Source organism: Phocoena sinus, chromosome 3 (assembly GCF_008692025.1).
Source record: "Phocoena sinus isolate mPhoSin1 chromosome 3, mPhoSin1.pri, whole genome shotgun sequence".
Taxonomy (NCBI): domain Eukaryota; kingdom Metazoa; phylum Chordata; class Mammalia; order Artiodactyla; family Phocoenidae; genus Phocoena; species Phocoena sinus.
The window spans coordinates 63,124,228-63,149,750 of record NC_045765.1 but is presented as its reverse complement, the minus strand read 5'-3'; the positions used below and the strand labels follow the sequence as shown (position 1 = coordinate 63,149,750).

General features: G+C 35.1%; 1 protein-coding gene across 9 annotated transcripts in view; it reads right to left on the bottom strand.

The window, feature by feature from the left end:
* The window catches only part of RAPGEF6 (Rap guanine nucleotide exchange factor 6), a 226,987-nt gene that overhangs the window by 152,752 nt on the left and 48,712 nt on the right, over positions 1–25,523 (bottom strand). For 8 of the 9 annotated variants that reach the window (XM_032626259.1, XM_032626251.1, XM_032626257.1 and 5 more), the window contains one exon: positions 14,534–14,603. In XM_032626259.1, the coding sequence (XP_032482150.1) occupies positions 14,534–14,603 (70 nt within the window). Of the gene's footprint in view, positions 1–14,533; positions 14,604–20,990; positions 21,407–25,523 lie in introns of those variants that run through there. The other variant, XM_032626258.1, reaches the window with a different exon arrangement.

The window sequence follows — 25,523 nt, the reverse complement described above, 5'->3', positions numbered from 1 at the left end:
ACCACTGCGCCACCAGGGAAGCCCCTAAACCAACAATTTTACATATAATAAAATCACTTTTTTTTTAAGAGATATTTTTCTCCTTTTTGAATTATTTTAAGTATTTAAAAACTTTACTTGGCTCCACTAAGCAGCTCATCTTTCTCAGGTCTTTTCAGGCTCTTCTTGAATTTTTACTGTTCCAAATGTATTAGGCACAAAACAACAACCATTCTGATGGTATTTTTCATTGGAATCTCATTAAATTCACAAGATAATCTAAGGAAAATGAATACCTTTATGATGATAACTCCTTAGTTGAGAACATGGTATCTCATTTTTTGTTCAAGCTGCATTTTATATTTTTGCAGAGCATTTAAAAACAATGTCTTTGCAAATTTGTTAAGTTTATGCTAAAGTATTTTACGTAGTTATTGTAAATATATTCTCGTATATGACATTTATTTAGGTCACAGGTCAATTTCTTGATCTCCATAAGAAAATCTGCTGGGATTTTCATGGGGATTACACTTAATTTTTCATCAATTTGGAGACAATTTACATCTTAAAAATATTGATTCTAGGGGCTTCCCTGGTGGCGCAGTGGTTGAGAGTCCGCCTGCCGATGCAGGGGACACGGGTTCGTGCCCCGGTCTGGGAGGATCCCGCATGCCGCGGAGCGGCGGGGCCCGTGAGCCATGGCCGCTGGGCCTGCGCGTCCGGAGCCTGTGCTCCGCAACGGGAGAGGCCACAACAGTGAGAGGCCCGCGTAACGCATAAAAAAAAAAAAAAAAAAAAAAAAAAAAAAAAAATATTGATTCTTTCAACTGATCTAGAGCTGAGGAAGAGTTCAAAAATTTTTTATGGTTTTCTATGTAAGGAGTCTCCTATAACTTTTGTTAGATTTATTCTGATGTATATGGATGTTTTTGACATTTATAAATGGTTTTCTTACTAAATTCTATTTTTCTAACGTTTTGTTGCTCATAAATATAAATACAGTTGATTTCTATATATGAACAAGTACCGAGTGACCCTGCTGAAATGATTTCTTATTAATTCTAAAAGTTCACATGTAGTTATTTATGGATTTTCTATATGCAAATCACGTCATTTGTGACAGTTTTATATTTTCATTTCTAATCTTTTTCCCCTTGCCTAAATGCACTATATAGGACTTTTTAGACATTGGGTTTGGAGTGAGCTTTGACATATTCCCTAATGCCAGGAAAAGGTTTCCAATGTTTATTGTAAGGTTTGTGCAGATACCTTTAATAAGATTATGAAAGTTTCCCTCTTTTTCTAGCTTGCTAAAAGTTTTAAAAATCCTGATGGGTTTTGAGTATTATCAAATGCTTTTTTTTGTATCTATAGAGATGATCATTTGACTTCTTTATTATATTAATATAATGAATCAGGGCTTCCCTGGTGGCGCAGTGGTTGAGAGTCCGCCTGCCAATGCAGGGGATACGGGTTTGATCCTTGGTCTGGGAGGATCCCACATGCCGCAAAGCTACTGAGCCCGTGTGCCACGGCTGCTGAGCCTGTGCTCTGGAGCCCGGAGGCCATGGCTGCTGAGCCCATGTGCCACAACTGCTGAAGCCTGCACGCCTAGAGCCCGTGCTCTGCGGCGAGAGAGGCCACCGCAATGAGAAGCCCGCGCACTGCAACGAAGAGTAGCCCCCCACTCGCCACAACTAGAGAAAGCCCACGCACAGCAGCGAAGACCCAATACAGCCAAAAATAAATAAATAAATTCATATAAAAATATATATACGATGAATCATACTGATTTTCAAATACTAAAACAATCTTGCAACTATGGAAATAAATTCAACTTTGTCATGATATTTTACCCTATTTATGTATCACTCGGATTTGATTTCCTAATATTTGAAGATTTAAAAATCTATTTTCATTTAAAAAATGACCTGTAATACTGCTTTTGGGTAATATCCTTGTTAGGTTTTGCTCTCAAAATTAAACTGGGCTCTTACACAATGTTATATGTCACTAGTATCTCAATAAAAAAAAATTAAACTGGGCTCATTAAGGGAACATATTCAATTTTTTTCTGTTTCCAGCTAGACTTTATGTATTTCTTCTTTAAATGTTTGGAAAAATTCACCAGTGAAACCATGTGGGTCTGAATTTCTAAATGGAAGGTCTGTAATTACAGGTTCACTTTCTTTCTATATATTGGATTATGCAGATTTTCTGTTTGTGTGAGGGTGTGTGCCAGTTTTGGTAAGCTGTGTATTTCAAGGAATTTGACTCTCTAAAATCTCAAACTTATTTAAAATTTTCATAATATCCTTTCTTTTGTTACTTTTTTTAAAGTTCATTAGATCCATAGAGTACTGTATCCTTTCTCACTACTGACACTGGTTATGTAGTATCTGTTTCATTCTTGATTATTTTTGGCAGGGATTTATCAATTATATTATCCTTTTCTGAGAACAAACTTTTGCCTTTGCTGATTCTTAAGTTTGCTTGACATGCCACTGGTTTTTATATTTATCTTTATTATTTCTTGGCTTCTAATTTCTGTTGGTATAGTTTGCTGCTTTCTAATTTCCTGATGTGGATACTTAACTCATCTAACGTCAGCCTTTCATTCTAACAGCATTAAGGCTTAAATTGCTCAGCAAGAAAGGCTTAAAATGAATTTCATGTTTTGATATGCCACCTTCATTCAGTTCAAAATATTTTCTCATTTTCATAGTGACTCTTCTTTGACAAGTGATTTAACATATACTCCTGAATTTCAAAAGCTGTACTTTGTTCCAGTTGTGTTTTTGTAATTTTTTAAAAAAATTAATTCCATGGTGGTCAAAAACTATAAATTGTAAAATTTTAAATCTTTTCTTTTTTGAGCTTTATGTCCCGCCTATGGTCTACTTTTAAAAATATTCTATGTGCACTTGAAAAGCAGATGTATTCTACTACTGATGAATGTAGTGTTCTCTATATGTCTATTAGGCAGAGTGCTGTTTCCTTAAACCTTGTGAACCAACCTCCGCTAGCTTCAAACTTATCTTCTGCAGCTTTCTCACTTCTTTCAGCCTTCATAGAATTGAAGACCGTTAGGACCTTGCACTAGATTGGGTTTTGGCTTAAGGGATGTCGTGGCTGGTTTGATATTCTAATCCAGACCACTAAAACTTTCACCCGTTGGGCAATAAGGCTGTTTCACTTCTTTACCATTCATGTGTTCATTGTCGTAACACTTTTAATTTCCTTCGAAAACATATCCTTTGCAATCACAACTTGGTTAAGTGTTTGGCACAAGAGTCCTGGCTTTCGGCCTGTCTCAGCTTTCAACATGCCTTCCTCACTAAGCTTAATCATTTCTAGCTTTTGATTTAAACTGAGAGATGTGCAACTCTTCCTTTCACTTGAGCACTTAGAGGCCATTGTAGAGTTATTAACTAGCCTAATTTCAATACTGTTGTGTCTCAGGGAACAGGGAAGCCTGGGGATAGGAAGAGAGATGGGGGAGCAGCCAGTCAGTGGAGCAGTCAAAACACATACAACATTTACCGACCATCTTATATGGGTGTGGTTCATGATGCATCAAAACAATTATAATAGTAACATCAGAGATCACGGTAACAAATATAATAATAAAAAATGGCACCAACAGACTTGCTACAAACCTTTGTTAAAAAAAAAAAGTATTTGCAAGGTGCAATAAAACAAAGTGTGTCTATAGTCAACATGTATTTAGATAAACCCACATATTTATTCTTTCCATTGTCCTTTGCTCCACATCTCTGTGCTTCCATCTGAGATTCTCTCCTGTCTGAAAAATTCTTTTAGTAAACTGAGTACTGGTCTACTGATGAAAAATTTTCTTAGCTTCTGTGTGAAAATCTTTAAATTCCTTAACTAATAAAGGTAAAATTACCGCTGTGTTTTACTGTTGCTCCTTTAGAAGTAATGTTTCATTTTGTCTTACTAGTTTTATGACTTTCCCTTTACTTTTGGTTCTTAGTAGTTTTACTATGATGTGCTTATGCATTAAGTTTCTTTGTGTTTATACTGATTCGAGTTTGTAACATCATACGGAAAAACCTGAATGAACTGTCTGGCCAACTATAAAATCTGTGAGGTGACATCTTTTTACTTCTGGAAAATTCTCTTACCTTTTCTAATAATACGGTCATTATCTCCTGTCCTTCTGTGACTCCAATTACACATAGATAAGACCTTTTCACTCTCAGTCTCCCAAGGCAATAGAAATAAAAATGAAAATAAACAACTGGGACCTAATCAAACTTACAGGCTTTTGCACAGCAAAGGAAACCATAAACAAAACTAAAAGACAACATACAGAATGGGAGAAAATATATGCAAGTGATGTGACTGACAGGGGATTAATTTCCAAAATATACAAACAGCTCATACAACTCGACAACAAAAAAAAAAACACCCATCGAAAAATGGGCAGAAGCCCTGAAGAGATATTTCTCCAAAGAAGACATACAATTGGCCAACAGACACATAAAAAGATGCTCAAAATCGCTAATTAGAGAAATGCAAATCAAAACTACAATGAGGTACCACCTCACACCAGTCAGAATGGTCATCATTAAAAAGTCTACAAATAACAAATGCTGGAGACGGTGTGGAGAAAGAGGAACCCACCTACACTGTTGGTGGGAATGTAAGTTGGTGTAGCCACTGTGGAAAACAGCATGGACATTCCTCAGAAAATTAAATACAGAATTACCATATGATCCAGCAATCCCACTCCTGGGTATCTACCCAGACAAAACTATAATTCAAAAAGACACATACAACCCTGTGTTCATAGCAGCACTATTCACAATAGCCAAGACATGAAAGCAACCTAAATGTCCACTGACAGATGAATGGATAAAGAAGATGTGGTACGCATATACAATGGAATACTACTCAGCCATAAAAAGAACAAAATAATGCCATTTGCAGCAACATGGATGCAAATAGAGATTATCATACTAAGTGAAGTAAGTCAGAAAGAGAAAGACAAATACTACTATATGGTATCATTTATATGTGGAATCTAAAATATGACACAATTGAACTTATCTATGAAACAGAATTGCAGACATAGAGAATAGACTGGTGGTTGCCGAGGGGGAGGTGGTGGGAGAGGAATGGACTGGGAGTTTGGGATTAGCAGATGTAAACTTGTATATATAGAATGGATAAACAACAAGGTCCTACTGTACAGTGCAGGGAACTATATTCAATATCCTGTGATAAACCATAATGGAAAAAGAGTATGAAAAAGAATGTATATATGTATAACTGAGTCACTTTACCATACAACCGTAATTGTAAATCAACTATACTTCAATAAAAAAGAAATCAGCCCAGAAAAAAAAATAAAATTTGGAAGGAATTTGGAAAGAAAAATAAAATTTGGAAAGAAAAGACCTTTTCACTCTATTGCCTGTCTCCTACCCTCCATCATATTTGATTTTTCCTTGGATCTGTCTACAGTTGACCCTTCAACAATGTGGGGGTTAGGGGTGCTTGACACTCCATGCAGTTTAAAATCTGTGTATAACTTTACAGTTGGCCCTCTGTATCCACAGTTCCACATCTGCAGATTCAATCAGCTGTGGATTGTGTAGTACTGTAGTATGTATTTTTTAAAAACCCAAATGTGGGACTTCCCTAATGGTCCAGTGGCTAAGACTCCATGCTCCGAACGCAGAGGGCCCGGGTTCAATCCCTGGTCAGGGAACTAGATTCCACATGCCACAACTAAGAGTTCGCATGCTGCAACTACAGATCCCACATACTGCAACTAAAGGTCCCATGTGCCACAACTGTAAATAAATATTAAAATAAATAAAGTAATAAATAATATATAATAAAATAAAAATAAATAAAGTAAATAAATATTAAAAAAAAAACCCTGTGTGTAAGACCTGCCGAGTTCAAACCAGTGTTGTTCAAAGGGGCCACTCTATTTTCTTCCCGCTTATCATTCAATTCCCTAAATCTCTATTCAGCCAAGTTTTACCTACTGTTTAATCTGAGATTTTATTTTCAGTTATAGATGTTTCTAGTTGTAGAATTTGGGATTAATTCTTTCATTTTATAGTTTCTAATCTTCTACTGAAATGTATATATGTTATCTCTGATATTTGGGATCTCCTGTGAGTTTGTTGGCATTGTCTGCTTTTTATTCTCTTTAGTTTCTGACTACTTTTAGATGTATTCCATAGATCCTGATATGTAGTATATTTTCACTATTGTTATTTTGCAAATTCTGTAATTTCAGTATGTATTTACTTACCCTTTGACAAAGTTGTTTGATAGGTTTAAAAACTTTAAGGTGTAGCCTATATATTTTTTGTTATTAGTAAAGTTTCATTGCATATAATCAGAAAGTGTTTTCAGTATATCTACTTTATGGAAATCACTGATTTTTTTTTTGGTGAACATATGATCAATTTTTGTGAATGTGCATTGGACACCTGAGATGGTGTAGGATAATGCTGTAGAATACAACATATATTCATAAAATCCACCTTACTGTTTATTCTGTTTAGGTCTTCTATCTCATTTTTTGTCTACCTGATCTATTTTATACTAAGAACAGAGAATTATATTCTATTTTGTAGCACATTTCTGTCTCACTGAATCTCCTGTAATTTTTGCTTTATACAGAGGGTTTCTGTGTAATGTGCTGCATAGAAATTCATGTGTTGTATCTTTACTGTAAATTGTGAGTTTTAGCATCAAAAAATATGCCCCCTTCTATGTCACAGTTAATGCTTTTTGGATTGAATTCTACTTTGGTATTAAAGATTATTGTTATCTGCCCCCTTTTTATTTTCACTTGTTTAGAATACCATTGTCCACTGAATCATTTGATTCAGGAATCACAGAAGTGTCTCTTATAAACAGTATATAGTTGTTGCGTCTCCTTTTGTGAGCCAAATTGAGAATCTTTTCCTAATAATAGGTGGATGAAGCACATTCACATTTACTGGTGACTAATATTTTCAGTCTCAATTCTGTGATAACATTTTATAATTATGTGTATTTTACTACACTTGTTTCTCTAAGAAACGTGTGTTCTTTGTTTTTTAATAAAAAAATTTTTTTTGGTACTTAGGAAGACCTGTATTTTTGTTTTAGTGATTACTTCTGTACTTAAACCGTTTAAATGCCCTTTGTCTTTGTATTCTTTTCCTTTTTCTCATACAATTTTTAAAAATTGAGATATAATTCACATACCATAAAATTCACCCTTTTAAAGTATACAATTCAGTAATTTTTGATATACTCATGAAGTTATACAGTCATTACCATTATCTATTCCACAACATTTTCAACATCCCAAAAAGGAACTTCATACCCACCCATTGGGAACTACTTTTTCTCTCTATCGATTTACCTGTTTTGAATATTTCATATGAACAGAATCATACAATATATGGCTTTTGCTGTCTGGCTTCTTTTACTCAGAATAATGTTTCCAAGGTTCATCCATGTTGTAGCATGTACTGATATTTGATTCCTTTTTACCATAGAATAATATTGCATCATGTGCACATATAACATTTTGTCTATTCACTTATCAAGGTGATGAATATTTGGTTTTTTCCACTTTTATAGCTATTATAAATAACGCTATGAACATTAGTGTTCAAGATTTTATGTGAACGAATGCTTTCAATTCTCTTGGGTATATACTTGATGGGTCAATGGTAATTCTACTTTTAGCTGTTTGAGGAGTTGTCAAACTATTCTCCAAAGTGGTTTCACCATTTTACATTTCTACCAGCAATGTATGAAGACTGATTTCTATACACCCTTGCCAATACCTGTTACAGTCCACCTGTCTTATTATTACCCTTTTACTACGTGTTGGCAAAGAATCTTCATTGGGCATCTTGTGTTTCTACACATTTTGCTGGGTTTGCCAAGAATGAAAATCCTAACCACTCATTATGTGGGCCATTTCTCAGAGCTGTGTTTGTAGCAAGCAATCTTGAAGGATGAAGTAATGTTTCCTACTGGAAAAACAAAAAGCCCGCTTACTATAAAAGCACCATATTTATTCAACAAGCTCAGTGTTTCTTAGCTGCAGTACAAACCTACTATATGCAAGGCATCCACCTGGGCCATCCAGCATAACCTACACAAGACCTAGGGAACAAGGGGAACCTACAGAAATATGTTAATTATTATGCTGCTCACTATACCATGAGTAATGGAATTCTCTGTCTCTGACCCAAGACATGTTTTGGTCTCGTGTCTTCTGCCAACATCCATGAAATAAATAGTAAACTGTTAGCTTTTAAATATAGTAAAATCAAATGTTAGGCTGGATATTATCTAATTTAGCAGTTTTTATTGGTATTTTAACTCTCTTCCGTTTTTTTTATGCAACAGATGATCAGTAAGAATGTTTTTTCCTATTTCACTCTCCCTTTTCCTTTTTTATTTGTATTATTTCTACTTTGTCACAACATAAACTGTATGTCCAGTAGTCTTCCCCTCACATCCCTACCTTTGTTTTAGTCTTAGCAGTACATCCATGTATTTTAAATGCTCGTCTTCACTTCTTTTGCTGAGGTATTCCCAGTTATCTCTCAACTGGATAAAACATCCTCCAGGAGATTCCTTAAAAAAACAGCTCAAGAGTACCTAATTCCCTAAAAACTTACATACTGAAAGCTGTTTTCCCTCAACCTTGATATCTAACAGAATGTGGCTGAACATAAAAACTTTGGTTCATACTTTTTCTTGGAGTTTTCTTTTTAAATGCTGCTGCATGGCTGCCTTGTTTTGGTTGCCTCAGTGAAATTTAAAATGTCTGAACCAGTGCCGTTCTTTTGCCTTTACAAGTTATGTAATGTTTTTGCTTGGAAGCATAAGATTTTTTATCTTTCCCCAATATCCAGTGGACCCTTTCAATGTATAGATGTGAATCTTTTTCAATTTCTGGAGAATTTTCTTTGAATATAGCTTTAAATATTAGTTCTTTTTCATTGATTTTTCTTTCTTGGGACTCTAAAATTCTGAATGTTATCCCTCCATTGCCTGTCTTTAATTTCCACTATTTTCTCTGACACTTTTTCCAGCTTTAAGACTGCACAGAACAATGTATAAGCTTAAGGTATACAACAGTGTTGATACATTTACATATTACAAGATGATTACTACCATAGCTTTAGCTAACATCTCCATCACGTCACAGTTACCATTTTTGCAGTGAGACGGTTTAAGATCTGTTCTCTTAGCGACTTTCAAGTTATATAACACAGTAATTCTGACACTTTTACTTCATCCTTGTGTCATTTTCATTCACTTGGTTCTTTTCCTGCCTTTCTTCAATGAACCTTATTAAATTTTCATTTGACTCTATTCCCCCCAGGGGACCTTATAATTTATTTATTACTAAAATATTTTTTTCTTTGTTTTCTATTCCTTTACTAAGTTCATATTCTTTTTACTCCTTTTTTTTTGGGGGGGGGCGGATTTTCTTTTCCTGGTTTTTAAATTACTGATTCTACATATTTTTTGTTTTTGTTTTTCAATGTCCTCAACTGGTTGATTGAATATATTTAACCCTGGAGTGTGGCCACACTCTACATCTGCATGATGGTTTTTCTGTGGTGGGGAGGAGTTTTTTCCTCAGTTGACATGTAATAATTTCCTTTTATTTTTATAATACCTACATATGGATTTATCAAGTTCCCCTTTCTACCTTTTTGTGGTATTAGGATGTCTTACAAAACTCCTACTTTAACAGCACCTCTTTTGCCAAATACTTTGAAGTCCAGATGTTTTAAGATACTTTTTTCTTTTTGTTTTGCTAGTGGAAGGAGAGGTTATAAGACTCTGATTTTGTGTTCACTTTGGCTTGTAGGCACCTAAAACTTACCCATGTGCTGCTTCTTCACCACTTAAATGCCAAAGAGAGCTTGTTTCCTTTTTACCTTTTATCTTAACCCTGAAGCTACGCATTTAGATGACTACTCTGAAAATTATTCATATTAAAAAACTTCACTGTAGTCTCTGTTCTATCACATGCATACGTACACACACACATATTTAATTTTAAACTTAGCGTGGAATTAGTCTTTCCGACAGTACAGGTCAACCCTAGGTCCATTTGCTAGCTTCCATTTTCTGTGTTTTCTACAGATCTGCTTGGTTGGCCTTTGTTCATCACAAATCCTTGATAAGGGTTGGGAGTAGAGATGGAGTGTGAGAAATAACATGCTGGGAAACGGTGATTTCTCTCTTTTTATTTACAATTATTTTCAAGTTTGAGCGTCCTCTGTCTTCAAGTTATGCTGTGAGCATGGTTTGTGTATAGATTTCTTATACCCTTCTTGTAGTTCTACACTGTTTTTACAGGAAATACTGGGAGACAAGTAGTTAAGTGGTTACCGCTGTCTTCAGCTACCCAGAAGAAGAAAGATTTAAAAGTTTAATTAAAACAATGAACTAATAAAATTCTATAAAGCAATACAGATTTTAAAAGCTCAATAATCTTGTCATGGGAAGGTCTTTCTAATAAGCATGACTTCAAAAAGTCATAAGAGGAAAAAAACTCAACAGATTAAAAAAAATTATAACTGACATAAAATTTACTTCAGACTAAAGTTAAAAACTGATAAACAGCTTCTTACAACAAAAGGGTTCATTTATCTAGTGATAAAAAGCTCTCATGAACAAATAAGGAATAATCCAAGTAGAAAAATGGGCAAGAGATAATAAGAAATATTATAAACTGATAATAAACGGATAATAAGAAAAATAAATCCTCCCTAAAGCATATGAGAATATGCACAGGTAATTTAAAATGAGATTTCATTATAATGTGTCAGATTAAGATGACTAACCTATCAGGTGATGAGCAAGGTGTTTAGAAACAGGCATTCCCAATCACCAGTGGTTACTCAAATTTGTAGAAATACACACGTAATAAAAGTATTTGATAGAACTTATCAAAATAGTAAGCATTACTTATAAACATGTATACTTGGACCAAGCATTTTTATGAATTCTAAATAATTTCACCTAAAAAATACGCTAAGGTATCAAAGATTTATGCTATTACAAAATGTTCAGTACAATTTTGTATTTCAAAGGATGTAATAACAGTGAAAAACTGAAAAAAAACTCAAGATTCATCAATATGGTGGAATAAAAACAAAATCCTCAGAAACTTCAGGAACAAAAATCTTAAAATTATTTTAGATTATTTTCTCCTATAACTCATAGAGCATTTTTAACTATGCTGATCATCAATAAAATACTGTTTTGGAATTAAAAAATTACCAATCATAAATATATATACTTGATGTGATTATCTGGGGTGATTTTAAAAATTTTATATATACACATACTTTTTTTCCCCAAAACATTTGGGTATAAATTGAAGAGAGGGTGATTCTTGACCCTAAAATATGTCAACATGTATTTCCTAAGAACAAGAATTTTGTCTTATATAACCCCACTACAATAATCAAAATCAGTAAACTCAATATTATCTAAACCACAGTCCATGTTCAAATTTCACCAACTGTGCCAACATTATCATTTATAGTTACTCCCCTCTCCTGTCTCCAAGATTTAATGCAAGATAAAAAGCACTGTATTTAGTTATATCTCTTTTTTTCTCTTTTAATATGAAACAGTTCCTCAGTCTTTCTGTGATGTTTCTTGACACTGGGATATTTAAAGAGTATAGGACCTCAATTTTTAGAATGTCTTCCATTTGGTTTGTTAGCTATTTACTACTGATTAGCTGCAGGCAGGCATTTCTGGCAGGAATATGTCTCAGAGGTGATGTTCTGTCCTCCTCAGTGCATCATATCATGAGTAGTGTATCACTTTTTGCCTATATTGATGGTGGTAGCAATAATTTTTGTTATAGTGGTTTCCTCCACATTTCCCCATCAGAAATTTGGTAATTTTTCCTTTCATAAATGATTTGTGGGGAAATACAATGAGACTACGTAAGTATCCTGTTTCTCAACAAACATTAGTCACAAGTTTTGGCATTCATCAACGATTTTCTAACTTAATCATTCCTTCTAGACTTATTAGTTGGTATTTAACTATCAGGAAGAACTCTTCCTTTTCATTCATTCATACCATTAGAAATTAACAAATTCTTTATTATACAGTAGGGTACCATCAATCACTATACATTTTTATTTGGATTCTCAAACTGTCCCAGATTTGGCCAATGGGACTCCCTTCAATCTCGTTCCTCTGTCCTTTTGCCAGGTCCCTATAATTCTCTGAGTATTTCCTTACTTTATAAGGTAGGTGATGGAATTATTTCATATTTTGACAGAGGAAGGTTTTAAGTGGCATACATTTGTAATATCAATGAATTGTACGCTTAAAATATGTTTGTACACTTAAAATATGTACACTTAAAATACTATCTAGAGTATGTTAATACTCTAGATAGTAGTGATTTCTACATTGTTATGAGCAAGCAATTTTATAACTGTCTTAGGTGTCAGTAAATGTTTTGATGATGATGGAAACCAAGTTTCTCACTGTTAGTGAAAGGAGGTACAAATAAGCAAAATGAGAAAAACAGAATAAACTCTAGATTTTAAACAGGTACACAGAAACAAAGAAATAAATACAGAGGTGTATATATGTGTGTATGTATGTGTATACATACACTCAAGCGTACATTTTCTAGCTCTGTCCAGTGAAAGGCCCTACAAGCAATGAAGCACCTGGAGCAATGAAAACAGCCGGCTGCCAGATCTTGGTTTCTAAATACTGCTTTAGAAACAGAAAAGGCTAACTCCCAGTTTGGGGCAAGAAAAGTACAACTCCTCCCTTTAATCTCAAAGGAAAATTAATTTAATTGTTAATAACTTTAGTAATTAACTTAATATCTTAAACTGTACATTTAAAAATGGCTAAAATGGGGTCTTCCCTGGTGGTGCAGTGGTTGAGAGTCCGCCGGCCAATGCAGGGGACACGGGTTCGTTCCTGGTCCGGGAAGATCCCACATGCCGCGGAGCGGCTGGCCCCATAAGTCATGGCGGCTGAGCCTGCGTGTCCGGAGCCTGTGCTCCGCAACGGAGAGGCCACAACAGTGAGAGGCCCGCGTACCGCAAAAAAATAAAAATAAAAAAATAAAAATAATAAAAATGGCTAAAATGGTAAATTTCATGTTAAGTGTATTTTACCACAATGAAACAAAAAAACAACGTACAAGGTGGATGGAGCTTAATTCACGTATATAGTCCACCCTCTGTATTCACAGATTCAACCAACCACAGACTGTGTAGTACTGTAGTATTTACTACTGAAAAATATCTGAATGTAAGGTACTGAGCAGCTCAAATTCATGTTGTTTAAGGGTCAACTGTATATGAGAACACTATGGCAAAAGCACTATTTTTTTCCCATAAAGTACGAGAAATATAAAATACATCAACAGACAAATAACTGAGAAAACAGTACTGCCTGAGGCAGTTTTCTTGCCATGTCCCTCAATGCATTTATTCAGAGGAAAGGGTTCTGAGAACTTAACAGATATGCCATGTATACCAACACTTAAAGAAAATAAATGTAAAACAATACATAGTCTAAGCCTTGAACAAACCTGAAAACAAATAACATTCACTGAATATTTACTATGCAGATAGCACTCTGCAATACTATGGAAGACACAAACAGAACAAGAAATAATCTTTGCCTTTTAGGAGCTTAAAATCAGTGGTTTATATGAAATTTAGGACACTAAGCTCACGATAACGTAGATGACCCAGTTTAGGGAAGAGAAAACAGAATCTACCTGAAGATGTCAATCTGACTGTAACACCATGAAATGGAAATGTGGTTTAGTTTTGAGCCTTGATATTAAAAGACTTCATTAAGAATTCAACCTCCTTTCTCAAGTTTAAATCAAATCAGATGACATGATCATTTACATGAGATGCTAGTAGGACAAAGAGTCCATTCAGTATTAACTATTTTCTAGTAAGGTCATCTCAGAACAAGGCAAAAGGCCGCTGTGTTCTGGATTCTTCAAATGGTAAGGAAAAAAAGTCTTATTTTCTATAGTTACATCAACTACCTAGCTTTCTCAGGAAAAAGTAAAGAATTATTCCTTAAATACACTCTGAAAGTAAAACTATTAAGATCTAAACCATTTCTTACTTGGATATAACTGTATCTCTTTTTTTCTACCTCTTTCCTTCAAGTCCAGGGTACAGAACATGGATGCTCAAAGACTATTAACTAAATTGAATAGGAAAATCAGGATCCCCTTTCAGAGCTCTTATTTAAATTTTCTGATAGTAGTAGTAAAAGAAATTACCAAATTTGCAACATTTTATATATAATTGCATCCCTTTCAAGGATCAGAAAAAACTTTAAAGTGGATGAAAATGTATCGAACTTGGTATATAGTTTGATGCTACTTAGTAAAATATTTAAAAAGTCACAGTAATGGAACTTCCTTGAGTGTTTAAAAGCCTACTACATTTAAAGTTGAAAATGAAGCATATCAAAAAACAATTTCAGTATTCTTTAAAATTCTTACCACAATCATTTCTGAAGGCTCTAATACAAGACAATCACATCCTCTTTTTCCTCCAAACTGCTTACCAAAACTATAAAAACAGAAAAATAATTTCTTTAGCAAAGGTTATAAATAAAATGCATCAATATAGAAAAAATGAACCAAAAAACCCCTACATGTTAACCAAGAAATTCTCATCCTATCAGGTACACTAATAAGATTTTTTAAAAAAACAAAACAAAAACTTCCTTTTACTTGCCGAGATATATATAAGTGGTCTCAATACACAGTTGGGTCATAATTATTTTAAAAATTCTGCCTTTAACTAGTCTCTAAAACTGATTATAAAAGATATCTGCCTAATCTCAAATTTTGAACATCTATTAATATGTGTTGAATTCAGGTAAAACCATATTTACTAAAGAGTGAAGCCACAATTATGGAATATTTTTAAAAAGTAAATTTTTGAGAGTGATATTAGATAACAGATAGAAAAAAAACTTTAAAAATACTTACACTTGAATATACTAAAAAATGTACTGAGATGCAGAAGTGGTTTATTTTTAAAAAACAGTGTTGGAGCCACTGGCTAGCTCTTTGGAAAAAATTGAAACTGCAGTAGTACTAAAAGAAAATTTGAGTATTTTTATGTTATTTGTCTGAGAGAAAGATTTCTAAGCAAATCAAAAGAGAAAGCACTCATAAAGGAAAAAATTGATGTTTTCATTTTAAAAGACAAACTGAATTTTTTAAAAGGTGGGATAGAAAAAAATACTAGAGACACAAAAGGTCAACATACTTAATATGCAGAGTATACATAAAAGAAATTATAAAAGCACTCTAAAATATTACAAAATGGAAGTACCACGGCTAATTATAAAATATATTATTATTACAAAAATAATTATAAAATTCCAATAACACAAGCAAAACTATAAAAAATAAACTTAATAAAGAAATATAGAAGTCATTTATAAAAAACAACTACACAATTTTATTGATGGACTGAAAATAGGGCTTAATAAAAGAAGTGATATAACATACACTTACAAAGAAACTCAATACTATAAAAATGTCAATTCTCCACAAAGTATAAGGTTACATACAAATACTAGTTTATAGCCAAATCCTAATCAAAATCCAAAGGAACTTACTTTTGAACATAGCAAAAAAGTCACTGCTGTTTTTTCTTAAGCAGTAGCCTGTATTATTTTTGTATTTTCCCCAAAATATTCCTACCTCATCTAATACATAAAACAATGAAAAGGAAATTTGCAAAAGTCTGCTTTCATTCAAGATGGAATAACAGGGACTGGATTTACTCGCCTATGTGAAAAAACTGGAAAATCAGACAAAACATATTAAACAACAGTTTCAAGACTTCAGAAAGCAGGCAGGACAGGGATGTGATTCCTTAGAGAGGGAATTAAAAAACTAAAATGACCCCTACAATATCCCAATTTTACTAAGTACAGGCAATCTCTAGGCCACAATGCAAGAAGGGAGAAACCTAACAGAGCCTGCCAATCTCACTGAATTGAAGAGACAGAGACAGTTTTGGGGTGCAGGTGATGGAGGAAAGATCTTTAACATTTATAGGGCAGGATAAAGGAAAGGAGGGAGCAGCAGAGAGAGAGAGGAAGAGAGACAGAAAGAACAAGAATGTGCACAAGAGGGCATGCATGAGTGCACATATGTGCTCTGGTGATCTTCAGAAAGGTTCCATTGAATCTTTGGGTGAATAATATGAAAATGTGAGAAAAATACAAATACTAGCCACAGTGGAAAGACCACATAATACATGGAGCATCAGGTGGAATCTTCAGAAATCCATTTCCTTTGTAATGTGATAAATTAGTCCTACATTAAGGAAGTGCTGGACTCATTCAAACAAATATTAAGACTCAAAATGGATTCCAATTAGCTAAAGTACATGTCAGAAGAAAGCCTAATACTACCTAAAGAAATACAACAAAATCTGGAACCCAGCAACATAAAAGTTGCAAAGTCTGACATCCAGTAAAGCAAAACAAAAAACAGGCATGCAAATAGGAATATATAATCCACAGCCAAAGAAAAACCAATCAATAAAAACAGAACCAGAGCTGTCAGCAGTGAGGGAATCAACAGACAAGAACACCGAAACAACTATTTCTAAGTATGCTCCAAATGTTTAAGAAACTAGAAATAAACATGAATACAACAGAGAAACAGAAGCTTAAAAAAAAAAAAGACCTAATGGAATGTTCTACCACATCACATATGTAGACACAATGTCTGGTTTTCCCATTTTTTAGTAGTGTTAAAAATCGCTGGGCTTCCCTGATGGCTCAATGCTTAAGAATACCTGTCAATGCAGGGGACACAGGAAAATCCCACATGCCGCGGAGCAACTAGGCCCATGCGCTACAACTACTGAGCCTGCACTCTAGAACCCATAAGCCACATCTTTTGAGCCCATGCACCACAACTACTGAAGCCCGCACACCTAGAGTCCATGCTCCATAACAAGAGAAGCCACCACAATGAGAAGCCCGCGCGCCACAACTAGAGAAAGCCCGCGCACAGCAACGAAAACCCAACGCAGTCAAAAACAAATAAATAAATAAAAAATCGTGAGTGGTTTCAGACAGTGTCAACTTGATATGTCCATTATAAAGTTTCCTCTCAATTTTCCATCTATTAGTTTTAGCATCCATTTTTGATCAGTGCCTAGACCTAAAGTATTATTAGGGGCTACTGAAAAAGGCATTTTATAATTCTAATTATTCCTACTGAATTTTTTTTTTAACATCTTTATTGGAGTATAATTGCTTTACAATGGTGTGTTAGTTTCTGCTGTACAACAAAGTGAATCAGCTATACATATACATACATCCCCATATCTCCTCCCTCTTGCGTCCCCCTCCCACCCTCCCTATCCCACCTCTCTTAAGTGGCCAAAGCACAGAGCTGCTCTCCCTATGCTACGCAGCTGCTTCCCACTAGCTATCTATTATACATTTGGTAGTGTATATATGTCCATGCCACTCTCTCACTTCATCCCAGCTTACCCTTCCCCCTCCCCATGTCCTCAAGTCCATTCTCTACGTCTGTGTCTTTATTCCTGTCCTGCCTCTAGGTTCTTCAGAGCCATTCTTTTGATTCCATATATATATGTGTTAGCATACAGTATAGAGGTTCCTTAAAAAACTAAAAATAGAACTACCATATGACCCAGCAATCCCACTACTGGGCATATACCTAGAGAAAACCATAATTCAAAAAGAGTCATGTACCACAATGTTCACTGCAGCACTATTTACAATAGCCCGGACATGGAAGCAACTTAAGTGTACATCGACAGATGAATGGATAAAGATGATGTGGCAGGGCTTCCCTGGTGGTGCAGTGGTTGCAAGTCCGCCTGCCGATGCAGGGGACGCAGGGTGCCCCAGTCCGGGAGGGTCCTGCGTGCTGTGGAGCGGCTGGGCCCGTGGGCCGTGGCCGCTGGGCCTGCGCGTCCGGAGCCTGTGCTCCGCAACGGGAGAGGCCGCAGCGGTGGGAGGCCCATGTGCCGCCAAAAAAAAAAGAAAAAAAAAAAGATGGTGTGGCACATATATACAATGGAATATTACTCAGCCATAAAAAGAAATGAAATTGGGCTATTTGCAGTGAGATGGATGGACCTAGAGCCTGTCATACAGAGCGAAGTCAGAAAGAGAAAAACAAATACCGTATTCCTACTGAATTTATCAGCTAGAGTACTGATATAAAAAAACACTCCCTTGTGCACCACAACTAGAGCCTGCACGCCACAACTACTGAGCCCTCGCACCTCAACTAGAGAAACCCATGTGCTGCAACTAAGACCCGAAGCAGCCAAATATATATTTTTTAAAAAAAAGCAACACACTCCCTCATCAACTATTTGAGTTCCTGGTACAATAATTTACACAAGAAAGGCATGAGAAAAGCTGCAATGGAGATGACATGATTGTATATTAAGTAAATTCTATACATTCTGTTTTTAGGGAATTCCCTGGCAGTCCAGTGGTTAGGACTTGGTGCTTTCACTGCTGTGGCCTGGGTTGATCCCTGGTCAGGGAACTAAGATCCTGCAAGCAGCATGGCGTGGCCAAAATAAAACAAAATAAAGTATTAAAAGGAAAGAAATAAGTGAATTTACCAAGGTTGAAGGATACAAGTTTAACATCCAAAAGTCAACCCTTTTACTGTATGTTAGCAATGAAAAATCAGAAATGTCTTTTAATTTCATTAAAGGCAGAATAAAAACACAGAAAACTTGAGACAAATTTACCAAAACATGAACAAGACCTGTACAAAACTGTCAACTAAAACACTATAAAACATTGCCAAGAAAATTAAAGATGTCCCAAATAAAATAAGATATATCCTGTTTATGGATTGAAACATTCTACAAATTCAATATAATCAACAAGTTGCCTTAGAGAAACTGACACAATGATTCTATTTATGTAAAAATGTAAAAGACCTAAAATAGCTAAGCCAATTCTGGAAAACAAGAACAAAGGTGGAATATTTTATATTTCAAGATATACTTTTATAAAGCTAGAATACTCAAGATAGTATGGCATCAGATTAACTTATAGGTCAATAAAACAGGAGAGAAAACAAAATCAAACCCATATATACAAGTTCAACTGATTTTTTTGACAAAAGTGCCATGGGAATTCAATGGGGGAAAAGATGTTATTTTCTATAAATGGTGATGAAACAACCAGATATTAATACAGAAAAAAAGATCTTAACAACATAAACAAAAATTAGAAATGGATCGGAGAATATAAATGAAACGGAAATTATAAAATTCTCATCACTACAGACTTTTTTGTACATGTCCTAAACAAGGGTTAGGAAGCTTCCTTCCACATATCTAATATTTTAAAAATTTTATCATGAACGGGTTTTGGGTTTTATCTGTTTTGGGTTTGTTTCTGTTTACTGAAAAAATCATGTAGTTTTTGTCTATTTTCTTTACTAATGGAGAATACTGCATTAATTGTTTTATGGATGTTAAAATTCCTTGCTCTCCTAGGATAAACCCAATTTGGTCACAATGTCTAATACTTTTAATACATTCCTGGATTTGATTTGGTGTTATTTTGTTAATGATTTCTGCATGTATATTCAGGAGAAATAACAATTTGCAGTTTTCTTATGATACTACATCATCAGGACAATACTATACTCATAAAAGAGACTGAAAATGTTCCTTCTTCCCCTATTTCTTCATTAAATATTTGAGAACACAAGCAGTAAAGCCATCTGGGCCTAGGCGTTTCTTTGTGGGAATATGTATAATTATTAATTTATTTACTTTTTATAAGTATATTCAAAATTTCTAATTCTTTTTGAGTGCATTTACAGTAATCTTTTTAAGATTTGCCCAATTTGTTGGTATACGCTGGCTCATAAAATCCCCTAACAATACTTTTAATTTCTGTAGGATGGTAATATCCCCTTTCAATGCCTGATTTTAAAAATCTGTGTCTTCTTTTTTAAAAGATCAGTCTAACTCAAGGTTTAACAATTTTGTTGATCTTTTCAAAGAACTAGCTTTTCATTTCATTGATTTCTCTACTGTTTTTCTGTTTTTTATTTCACTGATCTCCACTCAAACTTTACTTCTGTTCATTGAGTTTACTTTGTTATTCTTATTGTTAAGCTGTAAACTTATGATTGAATTGAGACTATACATTTCTCACAAAAGTGCTATAAACTTCCCTCTAAGGTCCTTCAGTTGAATTCCATCAATTACGATGCATGTTCATCTTCATTCATTTCAAAATATTTTCTAATTTCTGTTGTCAACTCTTCCCTGACCTGTGGGTCGTTTACAAAGGCACTGTTTCAATTTCCACATTCTGCTGATATTTATAATTCAACTCCAACATACTCAGAGGACAAACTCTGTATGATTTCAATCCTTTTTAATTTACTGAGACTTGTTTTATGGCCTAGAATATGCTCTATATTGGAGAATGATCTCTTAAGTCTAAAAAAATTACGTATTAGATCAAAGTAGTTAATAATATTTAAGTTTTATCTTTATTAATTTTTCAGTCTAGCAATTCTATCACTTACTGAGAGTAGAGTTTTCAAAACTCAGCCATAACTGTTGATATGATTATGTGATTTTTCTTTAGTCCGTTGATGTGATGGATTAATTGATTTTTGATTGTTGAACCAGCCTTGTACACCTGAGTTAAATCCCACTTGGTTACAGTGTGCAATTCTTTTTATTCATTTCTACCATATCTCAATCTGGTTCTTATGTTTGCTCTGTCTCTTCCAACTGAGTCTTTTGCCCTTCAGAAGTCCTTGTAATTTTTTCTTGCTAGTCAGACATGATGTACTGGATAAAAAGAATTGCTGTAATTAGGCCTTTAGTCATATGCCAGTAAGGTGTGAGGGAAGGGGAAGCATTTTACAGTTCTATGATTAGGTCTCATACCTTTAGTGAGCCTTTGCCTGTGGATTGTGAACTTCACACATTTCTCAGTTTTTTTCCTTCTTTTAGGTGGGACAGGATTGCTAGAGTGGGCTAGCGCTGAGTTACTTCCCTTTCTCCATACAAAAAGCTAGAGCCAACATGAGTTGGGTATTCCTTTTCTGCAGGTCTGTTAGGCTCTGGTGGAATAGTTTCTCCTAACAGCAGACATTCTGAAGAAGAATGCTCTGGCATATTTCAAAATGGTTCCTTTTTCCTTCCCCCTGCCAGGAGCACATGGGCTTTTTCTCTGTTATTCAGCATGAGAACCTGGCAGAGATCCGTGAGGTAAAACTCAAAGTGTGGAGATCCCTTCAATGACTGTGTCTCCCTGGATTTTTTAACTCTCAGAGTAGTCCATACTGAGCTTCCAGCAGTTCATCAATTACAGTTCAATTGGGGCTTCCCTGGTGGCGCAGTGGTTGAGAGTCCGCCTGCCGATGCAGGGGACACGGGTTCGTGCCCCGGTCTGGGAAGATCCCATGTGCCGCGGAGCGGCTGGGCCCGTAAGCCATGGTCGCTGAGCCTGCGCGTCTGGAGCCTGTGCTCCGCAACGGGAGAGGTCACAATGGTGAGAGGCCCGCGTACCATGAAAACAAAAAACAATTACAGTTCAATTTTCCCTACCCTGGCACTAGCTCCCTCAGAGATTGCTGCTTTAAATTTTGATTTTCTGTATTTGTCTGTCATTCTAATTTGGGGACAGCAGATTGCCCTTGTTACCTTACTTCCCTTATGGATCTAAGAAAGGTTACTGATTTTTTCAGTTCAACTTTTTACTTGTTATTAGGACAGAGTGGCAGTTTCCAAGATTCTTACATGGCCTAGTGGAAACTGGAAGTCCAGGAATATTTTGAATCTACAGATTAATTTGGGGAGACTTGCACTTAATAATATTTCATCTTCCAGTGTATGAACATGGATTGTTTCTACATATATTTATATCTTCTTTAATTTCACTTAGTAATATTTTACATTTTTCATTTTACAGTAAGTCCTCTACATACAAACCTTCAAGTTGTGAAATTTCAAAGATGGGAACATGGGTTTGCATGTCCAATCACATAAGTTAGTTTACATGCCTGGCATACACTGTCATGTGCGTGCATCCTCTACAAGTGGTTGTGCTTTTGTGTACTTTACTGTATAGTACTGTATAAAGTACAGTAGTATAGTATCTTTATTTCAAGCCCAGGATGTCTGGAAGTAGGCATAAAAGCAGCGGTGATGTAGCTGGTACTGTACTGTTGTACTTTTCAAGGTACTGTACTGTAAAATTAAAAATGTTTTCTTTATTTTTTGTGTATTATTTGTGTGAAAAGTATTACAAACCTACTGCAGTACAGTACTATATAGCTGACTGTGTTAGTTGGGTACCTAGACTAACTTTGGTGGACTTATACAAACAAGCTCTCAGAATGGAACTCGTTCGTATGTAGGGGACTTACTGTATAAGTTTTACACTTTATAAAATTAATTAAATTTTAATTAATTGTTAAATTAATATTTTTTCTTTTTGATGCTATTCTGAATGGCACTGTTTCCTTAATTTCATTTTTATTTTATTCATTGCTAGTATAAAGAAATACAATTGGTTTTTATACATTGATCTTATATCCTGTGACCCTGATATACTCTAAGTTCTAGTAGTTAAGTTTGTAGGTCCTTAAAGCTTTCTACATACAGAAACTGGTAAAGGCAGTTTTATTTCTTCCTTCCCATTCCATAAGTAACACCCAATCATGATAAAACTCTCAATAAACCAGGAATGGAGGGGAACTTCCTCAACTTGATAATGACTATCAACAAAGCACCAACAGCTAGTATCCCACTTAATGGTGAGAAACTCAATGCTTTACCAAGAACAGGAACTTAGTAATGATGTTCCCTCTCAACCACCACTTTCAAGATGGTATTGGAAGTCCTAGCTAATATAATAAGATAAGGAAATAAAGGGTATACAGATGGGAAGGAAGACATAAAACTGTCCTTGTTCTCAGATGACATGATCATCTATGGAGAAAACCTGAAAAAACTGACAAAGAAAACTCCTAAAACTAATAAGTCATTATAGCAAGGTGGCAGGATACAAGGTTAATATACAAAAGTTAACTGCTTTCCTATATACCAGCAAGAACACGTAAAATTTGAAATAAAAAACACAATGCCATCTGCATTAGTATCCCCCCAAAATGAAATAGTTGACCCTTGAACAACGCAGGGGTTAGGGGTGCCAAACCTTCCTCCGTCCAAAATCTGAGTATAATTTTACAGTCAGCCCTCCATACCAGCAGTTCCAAATCTGCTAATGCAATCAACCTCGAATCCTGTAGTACTGCAGAATTTAGTGAAAAGTATCTACGTGTAAGTGGACCTGCATAGTTCAAACCAGTGTTCTCCAAGGGTCAACTATACTATGGTAAAAATCTAACAAAATCTACATAAAATCTGTATGATGAAAATTACAAAACTCTGAAAAAAAAATCAAAGAACTAAATAAATGAAGAGATAGTCCATGTTCATGGACAGGAAGACTCAATGTTGTGAAGATGTCAGTACTTCCCACTTGATTTATAGACCTAACACAATCCCAGTCAGAATTCCAGAAAGTTATTTTGTGGATAAATAGTCAACACAACATTGAAAGAGAAGAACAAAATAAAGGGCTGATGTTACCAGACTTCTAGATTTACCACAAAGCTATAGTAATCAAGACAGTGTGGTAATGGTGAAAAAATACATAAATGGAACAGAATAGAGAGTCCAGGAATAGACCTCAATAAATATAGTCAACTGATCTTCGACAAAGGAGCAAAGGCAGCACATTGGAGCAAAGTTAATCTTTTTAACAAATGATGCTGAAACAACTGTATACCCACATGTAAAAAAATAATTTAGACACACACTTCACAAAAATTAACTCAAAATGGACCACAGACCTAAATGGAAAAATGCAAAAGTATAAAATTCTAGAAGATAACACAGGAGAAAACCTAGATGACTCTGGCTATAGCAATGACTTTTGCAACTACAATACTAAAGGCATGATGCATAAAGTACTAATAGAGAAGCTGAACTTCATTAAAATTAAAAACTTCTGCTCTACAAAACACATAGTTAAAAGAGTAAGACAAGCCACAGACTGGGAGAAAATATTTGAAAAGGTAATTCTGATACAATAAGTCCCCCTACATATGGACCGTCAAGTGTGAACTTTCAAAGATGCGAACGTGTGTTTGCATGTCCAGTCACGTAAGTTAGTTCACCTGTCTGGCATACACTGTCGCGTGTGTGCATCCTCTACAAGTGGCTGTGCTTTTCTGTACTTTACTGTGCAGTACGTATAGAGTACAGTAGTACAGTATCTTTATTTCAAGCCCAGGATGTCCAGAAGCAAGTGTAAAAGCAGCAGTGATGTAGCTGGTACTGCTAAGAAGCACCAGCTGTTGTACTGTACTGCTGTACTTTTCAAGGTACTGTACTGTAAGATTAAAAATGTTTTATTTTTTGTGTTTGATTTTTATGTATTATTTGTGTGAAAAGTATTATAAACCTATTACAGTACAGTACTATATAGCTGATTGTGTTAGTTGGGTACCTAGGCTAACTTTGTTGGACTTAAGAACAAATTGGACTTACGAATGCACTCTTGGACCAGAACTCATTCATATGTAGAGGACTTACTATAAAGGACTGTTATCTAAAACATACAAATAACTCTTAAAACAACAATAAGAAAACAAACAACATAATTAAAAAATGGGCCAAAGACCTTAACAGACACTCCACCAAAGAAGATATACAGATGACAAGTAAGCACATGAAATAATGTTCCTTATCATATGTCATTAGGGAAGTGCAAATTAAAGCAACAAGATACCACTACGCCTTATGAGAATGGCCAAAATCCAGAACACTGACAACACCAAATGCTGCCTAGGATGTGGATCAACAAGAACTCTCATTCACTGCTGCTAACAATGCAAAATGGTACAGCCACTCTGGAAGACAGCTTGGCAATTTCTTACACAACTAAAAATATGCTTACCACGTGACAGTAAGTATGTTCCCTGGGTATTTACCAAAGGAGTTGAAAATTTATGTCCACAGAAACACTTGCACCTGTATGTTTCAGCAACTTTATTCATAACTGCAAAAACTTGGAAGCAACCAAGATATCCTTCAGCATGTGAATGGATAAATAAACTATGGTACATTCAGATGACAGACTATTATTCAGCGCTGAAAGAAATGAGCTGTTAAGCTATGAAAAGACATGGAGGAAACTTATATGTATATTTTTAAGTGAAAGAACCGAATCTGAAAACACTACATACGGGTATGATTTCAACTATATGACACTGTGGAAAATGCAAAACTATGAATACAATAAAAGGCAGTGGTTGCCAGGGGCTGGCGGACAGGAGGAATTAACAGGTAGAACTCAGAGGAATTTTAGGGCTGGGAAACTACTCTGTACGATACTATTGGGTTGGT